The sequence below is a fragment of the Sebastes umbrosus genome, chromosome 21 (genome assembly GCF_015220745.1).
Source record: "Sebastes umbrosus isolate fSebUmb1 chromosome 21, fSebUmb1.pri, whole genome shotgun sequence".
Classification (NCBI taxonomy): domain Eukaryota; kingdom Metazoa; phylum Chordata; class Actinopteri; order Perciformes; family Sebastidae; genus Sebastes; species Sebastes umbrosus.
In genome coordinates this window covers 7,786,400-7,800,104 of record NC_051289.1, presented here as the reverse complement: position 1 = coordinate 7,800,104, position 13,705 = coordinate 7,786,400, and the positions used below count along the sequence as shown (strand labels likewise).

Here is a 13,705-nt window from a genome sequence, read left to right as displayed (position 1 = left end):
CAATTTACATCTGTCTCTCACTACTCCTCCTATGCATCCCACACCTCTATATGTATTTCTATCTGAAGTGTGAGCATATTCTTCAAATAATGAGGGCTTCCTGTAAACACATGTTGTCATGTTGTCGGCCCCAATTTCATTTGTGTTTGCTGCTCTCTGTGTGGAGAGTTCAGGTCTCCAGCACAAAGGAGAATCAAACAACTCGCTGTTCTTTCATCAACAGCTACCTCATCACTGAACTCCCAGCTCCAACACCTGCAGCAGCTCCAACAGTTGCAGCAGCACCACCACCAGCAGCAGCAGCAGCAACAACAGCAGCAGCATCAGCAGCAACAGCAGCACCATCACCAACAGACCCTCGCCCACGTGCAGAACCAGCTTTCATCCCAGCATCGCATGACCCCGCCCAGCCAGCAGCAGACCTCCGTCCCGTCTCCAGGCTCCACCTGCTCCTCCACCTCTGGACATCCGCAGCACTCCCCGCCACACCGGCCCAACCAGTCACCGGCCCGCAGCCTTCCTTCGCCCGTCACCCCACCCATGCCTTTGCCGGTGAGTCCATAAACTGCACCAATCCAACTCTTTCTGACACGTAACCTCATAGAATTGGCCTCAAACTGATCTGGTACCAAGTCCCTTTTGTTTATATTTTGCATATTATACAACTGATTGGGATAATTCTTCTTTGTGTATCATGAGGCTGTAACTACATATCACCTCTTAGCTATAATTTGAGATGTTCATACACCAACTTTCTTTTCAGGCTTGAACAAATGTTAAGGATATTTTTCTAGAATATTTATAAGGTTGTGTTTTTACATTTTTTTTTATCAAAAAATGACCAAGAAACTGATATTGATTTTAAGGAGACATATCATGAAACATTCACTTCATCAGTGCTTGAGCACATACATTTGGGTATTTTGGAGTGCCGACCAACCCACAAACTAAGAAATAAGACGAACCAGTCAGTTTTTTGTTGGCTGTCTAGATCAGAAAACATGTGATTCAACAAGCCATTCAGATTTGGCTCCCTTTCCTATTTAGGGTTGGGTTATCATTTAAAAAATTACGATACCAGTACCAATACCAGCACCTTTAAAGTGATACCGACACCAATAGAGTACTTACCCATCAGCTAATCGCGGCCGCTGCACAGCGTTTATACAGCGCTTATACAGCAGTTACAGCTGATAACGCCGTCCCACGACCCACGGTGGCGGGATCGTGGAAACATAACGGCCATCCTCCCATTCCCCCCAGGGTTAAGCGTTAGCTCTGTCAGCACTTATTGTATGGGTTGTAGCTGCTGCGGTACACAGCTATCATTTCTCGATCCGGGCACAAAAAGGATTATCATTTGACTGGAGATGTTTCGAAACTGCTTGGTACTGGGTTGTTTTCGTTGATACCTCAAAGGAATCAAATACCGATACCCGGCCCTATTCACATGTCACATGCAGGCTCATTAGAATATATCGCCCACAGCTTGAGAGCTACCTTTGCAAAGGTGCACCATATTTTTCTCACTATCCAGTCAGAGCAGACTGAGCTTTTTCAGGATGGGGGATCTTAAATGGACAGGCACTAAAATGGAGCGTTTCAGACAGAGGGTGAACACAGGTATATTCAGACAGACAGTATGAGAAAAATAATGTGTTTTTTGAACATTAAAGCATATAAACATGTTCTAGTAGAAATACAAAATACAAGTATGAACCTGAAAATGAGGATGATGATATGTCCCCTTTAATGAATCCAGCATGTCAGCCAGTATCAGCAGTAATACCGATCCAGTTTATAAGACCAGTGCTTCGCTTTATCACTTGTTAATGATCTCAACGCTCGCCATTATACACAGATACAAGTCTCCCAGAAATTATCACCTTCTTTTAGCCCATTCATATAATATCTCATGGACACATTGAATGAATTACATCAGAAGAACCATACAAGTAACCCAGCTAATTAGTTTCTACAAATTACATTTGCAATTCCTGTAATTTTCCACTTAAAGAACTGAAGTGGTTAAGCAGTATACACAATGCTTGATTCTCTGTCAGCACTTGATCTTTATCAAGTGGCAGCATTTGAATGGAGGCTGGCAGCTCTTCTGTCTATGTGGGGCTATTAGAATAATGCATCTTGTTGCTGAAGCTTTGACGCATTTGAGCACATCAAACCTCACATCCAGACTCAAATCCTCCTACGGCAGATTCAGGATGAGGTTATCTAACCTTGGGCTCTCCAGCTGTAATCAGTCCCTTAATCTCTGCTGCTCTTCCTACTCAACCTCCTTTTTAGTCACTTTGTCCGTCCATCCATCTCGGCCCTTCTGTCCGTCTGGCTGTCACCGTGTGACGATAATAACCTATTTTATATCCCTGTGGTTTCATTTCTGGTGGAGACTGGCCAGGGTCGCCTTCCTGTCCCTGGTCACATTCATCAGCGTCAGACCCTTATTGGGTTGTGGTGCAACCTTCTTTATGGCCAGGATGAGTTGGGCTATTTGTTTCCCCCCTTGCAGCCCTCTCCGGCCCTGTCACGGCCTAGTGAGACTCAGCAGGAAAAACAGCCTCTGGATTTAATGGGCTCCAAAGGCTAGCCGCTACATCGCACCAAACACACTGTCCAGTCTGACTTTGGATACAAGGGCTACTGACCAACATACAGATTCATACATTAAGCTTGCATCAGGCAACGTAAAAAGACCTTGGATAACCGACACTACTATCAGATCTGATTTACTAGGAAACCACTGCTTTGTTAAATTTCCTAGAATCTGAATATCTCACAAAGACAGCAGGTTTACTGTAGAACAAGCATTGATAAGACTGCAGCTTCATACAGATTGTCTTCTTCTAAAAGAAGCAGCGAGGCTGATTATGATGACTGAGGACAGACCTCCCTTGAGGGGGGCCAAAGGGGCCACATCAGGTATCATTAAGATATTGCCTCATCAAATAGGATTATGAAACGTGTGTATGTGTGTGTGTGGGAGACCAGAATGGCCGTAAAAGGTTTAGTTTCTCTGGGTCAGCGCTGGTGTTGTCAAAGAGTGTGTCACCCAGCGAGGGGCCCGCCCAAGGACAGGTCGCAGCCTCAGCACCCACTCAAGGCTGCAATAGGATTTAAACAGCAGCTCCGCCTCTCTCCTCCGCCTGGGTCCGTGATTGGATTTCCAGTCCCAGAATCACTGAGCGACTCGCTGGTTAATTCGCAGAAGTTTTTAATTCGGGGAGACTCCCCCGAGCGGAGACTTTCTCACGTGAATTGTCGCCGTGATCTTCCTTTTGTTTGTTTTAATTGAAGGGCATTTCTGGTGTTCCCATGCTTCACCCAGAGGTCTGTGCCATAAAGTCGAGTCATAATTACCATAATACAATCAGCATTACACAGATAACACCCCTATTTCCTGCTGTCATTACTCAGACATGCAGAATCACCCAGCCATTCAGCTATTTGCTGAAAATACAGCACCGAGCTGCAGAGAGACAAACACTCATTATGTTCCAATTAATGTCCCATTGTAATTCCCTTCTCATGGGAGGTGTGTGATCTTAGGGAGGAAATCCCGAGCATTCATTACATCCCTAGTGTTTTTACTGTTTGCTGTTTTTAATTTGTGAAACAGAATTCATTAATTGGCTCATTAATATCCCGATTAGAATACAAATCGGGCCACAACAGACTGTGTCCCCTTGAGTCAACGGTCTGAACTCAGATTACTGCGGCTAATTTGGTTAAACGGAGTCAGAATTTACCTTTCCACCCCGCCCACCACCTCTCTGCTCCCAGAGTACAGTGAGATGCGGCCCGTGGCTTTCCTGAAATAGCCACCACAGTGATGACAAATAGACGGGGGGAGATTATGAAATTTGCTTAAGTGTGTTAATGGGCTGATTGCGGGAGCCCGCTGGATTTTGCTGGAAGTTGATTGATTAGAGCTGCGGGTTTTCTCCACGCCCGGAGAGCTCAGGGATTTGACGGGGTAAAGGCGCTCGCCAAGTCTGTTACACCGGAATTGATCTTAATTAGATCTGAAAGACCTGCCACAGCAGAATGGTCGCGGCGATTAAAATGAAAAACAGGAGAAATTACTGATCAAATTAATCATAATGTCGGGCTACAGCTGTAGGTCTGGTGTAATTTGCCACTCCAGTGAGTTACATCAGCCCAGGCAGGGAGAGGAGAGGTAGTACATACTGATCCGTGGCAGCGGGAAGCTTAGGCCAGCCTATCAACTCTTTTATTCCAGTTCGTATGCCCCGGACCTTCCTGACCCGGCTGCGCCATCCAGTGGAGCCCCAACATCTATCTCTCCGTGGCTCTGATCTAATTAATCATTGCCTTTTTTTTAGCCAAATCCTTCTACATTATGTCCTTCTCCATCCAGGAGCTTCTCTCTGCTGCTCCTGTCATAGCTGTCTTGTCACCGGCGTGTTAGCTAACAGCCTCTGACCTTGGTCCAGTGTCTGGCTGGCTGGTTTTCGGGGGGCCTGGCAGAGACGGAGGCGTCCCGTCTTCCTCCTCCGTCAGACTCCTGCCGTCTGTCTGTCTCTACTCCCCTTCGCAGTCGTCTCCTTGATCGCCGTCAGAGCCCCACACTGGGCCTGTCCACTCTCCATCCGCACACTCATAGGGGTAATTACAGCCTAGGGGCCTGCCTCCTACCCCTGTGCTCCACAATTTACCACCAAAGCGTCCACAGACATCTCTCTTCTTCCCCACTGCACCCCGACATCACAGGACCGCAGGGCCTCAGACCCACAAGTGCTGCAATTACCTGAGCCTCTCCTCTATCCTTTTCTTTCTCTCTCTTCTCACTCTCTCTCTCCTCTCCCTTCTCTCCCCCCTTGGCTCCCTCACTATTCCCTGGCAATCAGCCTTCATTAGAAGCCTCTGGTGAAAACCCATCGTCACCAAGGTCAGCGGCTGCCAACCACAACGGCCTTTCAGAGGCCTGGCTGTCTGCACTCTCCATCTCTCCTCACCTCCTTGCCATTCTCCCCTCCTCCTCCTCCTCCTCCTCCTTCGCTCCACCATCCTCCTCAAGTCTCGGGCCCATCTCTGCTGCTTTTGTCTCCAGCTGAGGCCCCTTCATGTCACTTTTTTCCGCTGCAGTGCACTTTTACTTATGTCAACCGCTGTTAAAATCACTACTGTCCAATTTGCTCCAAATGTGTCTTTTTTTATGGGCGGCGGGCGTCTCTCCCATTATATTAACATGTGTATTAAATGAGCCTTGCACATCGATTAATTGATTTTCCAGATTAGCTCCACGTCTATTCAATTTAGCAGAACGAGCCGCCATCATTCCACGGGGTATTAAATCAAAATTAAAATGACATGCTCAAATGTAGACCCAATGGTTTATACTGAGGCTTGTCGATGAAACCGGCAACGCTTAAGTTGAGGAAAGAGTCCATTATCTATCGGATGTCTCATAACTCAACTGTGGTGTCTGGTTTGGAAAAAGATCACAGAGTTTATTATTAGAAATATCATCTTGCAGATGATCTTCAAACTGATTTCTAACAGTAAACTAACATGTGCATAGAATCATTTTGAGTGCTTGTGAAAGCCAAACAAATTCATGTAAATTAAAAAAGGCACAAACATAATTATGTTTGTTTATTCAAGGTTGTCGTAGTAGTAAAGCACTGGGCCATACTGAATAATGAGGGCACTGAGGTCATGTGCTCCTTATTCTGATATTTTTTTACTTTTTGGAGGAAAATGCACATTAAATACATGTATTCCAAGTCTTAAAACGAGTATCCAGACCATCATGTTGGGAGATAAATTTGTCAGAAAACATAATTAATCAGGTAAATAACGGTGAGTAAATAAAAAAAAATGTCTTGGGGTGTGGGGTTGTGTTGTGGGAATTAGAGCTACAACGATTAATCTATTAGTTGTCAGCTATTAAATTAATCACCAACCATTTTGATAATCAATTTATCAGTTTGAGTAATTTTTTTAAGAAAAAAAAGTCTAAATTCTCTGATTCCAGCTTCTTAAATGTGAATATTTTCTGTTTTCTTTACTCTTCTATGACAGTAAAATTAATATATTTGAGTTGTGGACAAAACAAGACATTTTACACAATTTTCTGACAATTTATAGTACAAAAAACTAATCAATTAATCTTGAAAATAATCAACAGATTAATCAACAATGAAAATAATCGTTAGTTGTAGCCCTACTGGGAATCTGGTCTCATGATCTCAGTATTTCCTAAAATCCTGGCTGCAGCTCTGATAAAGTTGACTACTTACATTTGACATTAATCTTAAATTGAAGTTGCAAAAAATCTGAATACACTCCCATCTGACTATTATCCATAATAACACCTGTTTTAAAATCAAATTTTTCTAATAAAACTTTTAACTCTGTATAAATGGTGTGTGGTGGCAGTCTGTGGCGGTGTGGTTCAGAGCATGAACAGGCCCTCAGCTCTCCAGCAGCTCAGCCCAGCCTCTTATTAATGCACAGGAGATCCGGCTCTTAAGAAGGCAGAAAATTGCCTTACATAACAAGCGCTCCACAATTTAGAAATACAAATGTGCACTGTTGACTGAAGCAGAAAATAAGACTGTTGCCCATCAACAGAACCACATTTCATATGAATAATTATAAAGCATGGGAGCTAGATGAGGAAAACAACCTGACCATGACAGCTCTACTACTTTTATTTACTTCAAATGAGGGATTAGGCAGGAAGAAAATCTACAGACTTAAGGACCAACGATGAGCCCTGAATTTATAAATAGGGAGAAACTTAAATTTATCATATTTCAGAGGGATCATTTGGAAAAGTGTGAAGGCTCTTTCACTTTTTAAATTTACACCTACAGGCTGCCTTACATTTACTTTTTGGCTTCTCTGGTTTTATTGGGTTTGCAAACCTCACCTCAGTTGATATTTTCTTTGCTTTCTGAGGTCTTGGATTCTTCTAAACGTGGCCCCGCTACCCTCGTGGTGGTCAGAGGGCTTCCAGCTCCGACACCCGGCAGAAAGGCACAGCTCCCTGATCAGCCCACATGCACATTGGGGGCAACACGCATTAGACGCCCACAGGGGAGCCCTCAGATGGAGCACCAAGCAAGGGCTCACCTAACAGTGGATAAGGAATAGGGTTTCTTTAATTATGAGGCAGGGCTGTGACATTGAGTTCCCCCCTTCCTCCTCCAGCAGGCTCCCAGACACTGTCTAAGTGCTCCGCTCCGCTGAGGAGGCCAGTCCCCCCGCGGGGCGCGATTCCACTGCCTGTAATTTCTGATGCCCATTAGTGACCGCAAACAGAGCACCGGTTCACACAAGGAATACAGCCGCGCAGCGCTGCCACGCTGTAAAAAGACCCTTCTAATGCAATGTTATTGCATTATGCCCTCCTCATAGACCAAGTCAAAAGTCCCATTTGTGGTCCCTGCAGAGTATTATCAGAAATTCTTCTCCACAGTGTTTTCAGTCGTGGTAAGCGGAGGCTAGATTTGGTATTTTGCAATGTATCGTTGGGCTTCGTGAATTGAAATTCCTCTAAACTGTACTCTGCTGCCCTATGAGGAGCATTTTGCATTTTTATGTTTCCTAGCGGGTGATTTTAAGCCCTTTTTCATTACGGGAATGTGCAATTGATGGTTTTGTAAATAGACTCAAGTAGAATGCAAAAACAGTGTGTTTTCTTAAGTCGACTCTTGAAAGAGGGGAGCCTCAGAAGTCAGAACTCGAGTAATCAATACAAATACGAAGGCTGCAAATGTCATCAATTCATCTCTCCACTTATGCTGATTTAGCTTCTGCCAACGGTTGTGTATATTTTGGAGAAAAAGAGAGAGACAGTGAAGCAGAGAGACACAGAGGGGAGGGGAAGGAGGTGGATTTATCGATCAAGGGTGACCACATCTTAGCCACAGAGCCCCTCTCTCGTGATTAATCTTAGGGCTTAGAGTTGGCCAATGACACATGACAGGCCTCCCCCTCAAACTCCTCCATTTCTCTTCATTACTGGCCGTATTTTTGGACACCACAGTGGAGAGTAATCATTTACCTTTATTGTGTTTATAAAGCTGCGGCATGGATGACCCTTCCTATATTGAATTGAGGACATCAAAAGATCACTGGACATTGATTAGAAGGATATTAAAGTCATTCAAATGCTATATTTATATGTCAAACAACAGCAGAGTGAAAAGAGAAGCCATTTCCAGCTAAACGAAAACGAATGGGATGTCGTCGGTGCAGTGGAAATGGAAGTCTTAAAAAATAAAAGAAATATATTTCATTACATATCGAGGTAATTGTCATCCAAAGGCTGGGGAGAGTCTTCAATAATACACCGAATTAATGGTGTTCGTAATTTCTGTATAGTCTGATCTCCTGACTTTAATGATTTTATTTTTCATTTTCTCACAGCAAACACCAGGTATCCACTTTAAAGTCATAGAGCAGAGCAGCAGTAGATTTACTGCAACGCCGGTTTAACGCTGCTATGATTTCCAACCCAACACTAGTACGGTACAGAAATAACTGCACCAAATATGTCACATCATGAGCTGAAATGGTCAGCACTTTCCTGTAGATACTTAATCACCAAGTAGTTTCAAATTTAATACATCTGGAAACAGCTAAATATTATAGATCATTCCTCAGGAAGAGAAATAGTGTAAGAGGGATGTAGTATAACTTATATTTTTACTCGCAGCGTGTCCCCTAACCAGAGGAAATACACTGCTGCTGTGATTGATGACAAAGAACCCACTCTGAACCTCTGTGCCTCACAATTATCAACAAATGGGCTGGAGCAGATTTTATGTCATGATTAAAGCTGCTGTTAATTTCACATGAGGGTAATGAGTGGGGAGATTGACGGCCACTGTCCGGCACTCCATCATCCCTTTATAGTTAGTTTAAACGTTTTCACGACTCTTTTCCTCCTTCATTTGCATTTTGCCTCATTAGATATGGCCATTTCTGAGGCTGCCCGCGATATCCATTTCCTGGAGTTAATACATTTTATTTGATCAGCCAAACCTCCTCAGTTAACTAGCTGTCATTCTGGCGTTTCATATGACATCACTCCATTAGCACCCGCCGTGCCACCTCCACATCCACACCCGCTGCCACTGTCATCCCCCCACTGCCTTAAGCAATTACAATGTCCGAGCGTCTCCGGATGCAGCGTTATTGTATTTTCCAGGGTGTTATCTGCCCCAGTTGTTCTATCCGTCTTTCACTTCCCAATAGTTTTCCTCCAAGAATGGCTCTTTTTTTGGGGTTTATTTTTCACAACGGCTGGAGCAGAGGCCCAGTGGTGAGCAATAGCCGGGGCTCGGAGGACTCAGAGTGCACGACCACGGTGCGAGGCCCCGCTAACCAAGGGACCAGAGGTGTTTTGGAGGGCCTAATGGCATTTTGATGTTCATAAGCACAGAGGATGTGAGGGAGGGGAGACAGGGAGGTGGGGGAAAGGCCGTTTTGGGGGAGGAGGAGGAGGAGAGTCAGCAGAGGACTGACAGCGGAAGACTAGCAGAGTCCTGACAGACAGAGAACGTGTTTTCTCATGTCACAGCTGATTACATTCACTCCGAAGTGGGAAAAGAGCAGGGAGGAGACGGAGATGTTGGGCCCGGGATGAACGAGGGAAACTTCCATGTTGTTCTTCTCAGAAACAATAGTTCTATTGACTGTTAATTTACACTATTTGGCCCACTTTGACGCACTTTTGGCTGAGTGATAGAGAGTAAAGCATGAAGACTTTGGCACGTCTCTAGGGCTGACAATAATGATTATTTTCATTGTCGATTATTTTCTCGATTAATGGATTAGTTGTTTGGTCTATAAAATATCAGAAAATTGTGAAAAATGTTGATCAGTGTTTCCCAAAGCCCAAAATGACGTCCTCAAATGTCTTATTTTGTCCAAAACTCAAAGATATTCAGTTTACTGTCATAGAGGAGTAAAGGAACCAGAAAATATTCACATGTAAGAAGCTGGAATCAGAGAATTTTGACTTTTGATTTAGAAAAAATTACTCAAACTGATTAATTGATTATCAAAATATTCAACAATAATCGATTAATCGCTGCAGCTCTAATTCCCACAACACAACCACACCCCCCTAAGACATTTTCCACTTTTGACTTTATTTTTTTTATTTACTCACCTTTACTTACCTGGTTAACTATGTTTTCTGACAATTTATCTCGATGGTCTGAATGCTTTTTTTTAAGGCTTGGAGAAATACTAAATACATGTATTTAATGTACATTCCCCTCCAAAAAAAGTAAAACAAATTTCACAATATTCACATTTAAGAAGCTGGAATCAAAGAATTTTAACCTTTTTTCCTAAAAAAAAAACTCAAACCGATTAATCATAATAGGTGGCGATTCATTTTATAGAAGTGGACCTTTTTTTTATAGATGACCTCTAGACAAAAGTTTACATATATCTGCTTCAATTAAAAACATTACTGACCACTGACTTGCTAAATCATTCCCTGTGGTCTTATATTCTCTTTCAGTTTTTCTCTGATATATTAGATAAATGTTTGATTCTGTTGTTGAATCATAGATGAGCAGAAAATAAGTTTTACACACCACTGAAGCCCGAGAGTAGACAAATCTGCCTGCCTGCTGGTGTCTGCACCACTTTGTCCATTTATCTTTGCTCTTTTTTGTCCTGTGCAGGCCCAGGAAAAAAAAAAAAAAAAAGCAATTAAGTTTAAAACGGCCACATGAAAAGAGCAAAACCAAGAATAAACTCCAGTTAGTTTGTGTCAGACAATTTTGGTTTCCAGGGGTCTCTCCACGGTTTGTGGGGACGCTATTTTTCCCTCTATTCCTGAGATTACACGGGTTGCTGCACCAGGTGACCCTCATGGTCAAACAGGCAATGGAGAGCCTGGCGGAGTTTAGACTCCCTCCCCTTCATACCGTCCAGAGAAAAGATGCATTTTTAAGAATTTGCAGGCTTTTTTTTTTTTTTTGTCCTTTCAGAGAGACTTATTTAGTGTTTGCTGATCCCTGTGTAGCCCTTTTATATTTGGCTATATTAAACTGTGATAGTGCAGAGAGTGATAGTGGTTGTGAGGACTTAAAGGTGACAAGATGATGTCACATGCTGGAGCAGTTTTCTGCTGCACAATGTGAGAATTTGTTGACAAAAAGACTGTAAAATATTTCTACATTTCTGACTTGAATTTCTCAAACATTTCTTTAACAAATGCACAGTTTGTTTTTGTTATCCCAACATTGACCAGAGTGGTCTACGCTGCTGAAAATCCTCTTGACGCCCCTTTTCATTGGGAATGAAAAGAATGAAACACAATGGTTAACATGCAGGCTCTGCAAACTGGGAGATCACTGTTTATCTCCTCCAACACATGCAATCAGTACAAATGCTAGGCCAGGTCTGTCATTTTGTGCCTCCCGCCGAGGTGTTGAGAGGAGTCACCGTGGCGGAAAATCACCTGTTTAGGTGTTGAACACAGCCTCGCCTCTCCTTATTCCTGGCTCTCCTTCCAACTGCTATCCATATTACCCAGTGCCAGGAAGATGCGGCAATAAAGCCTGCTCTCTTTTCACCTAGATTTACCAGAATAACAGAGCACCTGAAAGGGCTATCATCGAATGAAGCGCAATGATAATATTTCAAATAAATCTGAAAGCTTCTCCAACAACCTATCACTCACGCAATGACACCAAGCACAGCAGATTTTCAGGGGGACTCTGGGTGTGCTTGCCCGAGCAGATCGCATTATCTGTGTGTTGATCTGTGGCCTCGTTTTAACTCTGTTTAACTGGCCCTGTTGGCTTCTCTCTGTGTTCCCATTCACTATCACAACACCCATAATAATACTGTGTTTCCACCAGAAACTACCACCACCAGTAGCTGGTCCAGGGTTTATTTCTTCTTCTCAACTACTACTTCTACTTTCACATAAGTAAAGGGGAAATTATCTGCACAGTAATAGTTCAGCACTTAGTAGCTGTGTTTCCGGTCGCGCATTTTATGCACATTTTACTGTATTAATTTAGATATTTTCAAAAGTAAAAGTCCCTAGAAGTGTGTCATTCAACTTTTCCCCATGGTGTACTGTAGTATTCAAAAATAAATTGTAATCTCAATACTTGTAGAATCACAATACTTACATATTGTACGTAATACATATCGACTCGGCACCCAAGTATCGGGATATTATCGAATCAGGAGATAAGCATATCGTCCCAGCCCTAACATTTATTGCGATTGTGATGATAATAATAATAATAATTGAGGTTTTAATCTCAATGTGACTTTCTAGTTAAATAAAGGTTATGAATAAATAATAATACCAAAAACTATAATATAACCATTTGTACATTTATCAAAATATTTATGTTAAGTTAAGGCTAGTTGACACGGTTGAAATAATTGTCACAAATTATTGAGGATATTTTTCAAAATGTATACAGTATATGTCATGATATGGATGTTTGTAAAATCATATGTAGAATTATCTAAATGCATTACATGAAACCAATCTCTTCCAGTTAGCTTGGAATCGTTAGTTTGGAAAACAGAAATTTGTTAAACGATAACATGGTAAGATCATAATAAACATGCTAAAAGTTGATACATAATACGGTTGCTTTATCACCCAGGCGTAATAGCAGTTATTGTTTCATCCCATATTGCTTTCTATATTGTAGTCAAATGAGTCAGACCTTTATGTGAATTAAAATGTCACTATTTAGCAAAAGCAAACTGGGTAAAGAACAGTTTGGTAAAGAAGATGCATCTTTGGAAGGAGACAAATCTGACAAGATACAATAGTAAACTCCTGTCTTTGGAAGCTCAAGCATCAGCAAATGTTATTAGAAATTACATGTTTTGGGATAAATTGTTTCCCATATGATAAATGCATGCGTCTTCCACTGCTGATCTCTGAGTTTGATGAACATATATAGTATTTTTTCTAAAGTATTAGATCATCCAAATACTATCAAATGTTGCAGCTTGACTGAGGTCAGGTTTGTACTTTTCTAACATTTGAGACGTCAAGATTTCCGAAGGACAACTGCTGGACACATAAAAGACAATCTTGCGATTATCGAGGAAAAACTGGATGACTTTCAGACGAGGGGAGGCAATATCAATCACGGCCAATTTGAGGCCACCTACATGAAATATGATTTCATAAGACAAATGCAGTGTCATTCTTAATGTGCTTAACCTTTACTGTCAATGAAAAAGTATTGATCGCTCTGTGGCATTTTTTCATCATTTGATTTCAGAAAGTGTAATAATATATGGTGGTGGGGTAAGATAAAAAATGAATGGCAACCGAATGATTCCAGATGAACAAAGCTGAGTTCCCTGCAGAGTACAGAGAGATGCTTTCAGTAAAAGAGTTTCTTTTACAGCACGTTGTATTTTACGTAATAATATATAAAACACATGCAATACTTTATTTTAAACCTTTTATATTTCAATTTCAGCAGTTTTGTTTCAATATGTTTTAGCAGCAGGGAGCAGGCAGCCTGCTTCTAAGCAGTGTTTCTATTATTTCTCTATTCTGTTGAGTAATTGGGAGGTCTCCTATCTCTTCTTGGTCTTTGATCTACTTACTCAACCTAATAAGACTTTGCTCTGCTGCACTACAACCAAATCAGCAGTGCATTTTCAGCCCCCTAATAAGTGGTTAGCTTGATTTATA

The 13,705-nt window shown here is 42.1% G+C and overlaps 1 protein-coding gene across 3 annotated transcripts in view; it reads left to right on the top strand.

Annotated features, from left to right (window-relative positions):
- pou6f2 (POU class 6 homeobox 2) overlaps nt 1–13,705 on the top strand; it is an 88,940-nt gene that overhangs the window by 51,364 nt on the left and 23,871 nt on the right. For all 3 annotated transcript variants that reach the window (XM_037756638.1, XM_037756636.1, XM_037756637.1), the window contains exon 7: nt 224–552. In XM_037756638.1, the coding sequence (XP_037612566.1) occupies nt 224–552 (329 nt within the window). The remainder of the gene's footprint in view (nt 1–223; nt 553–13,705) is intronic.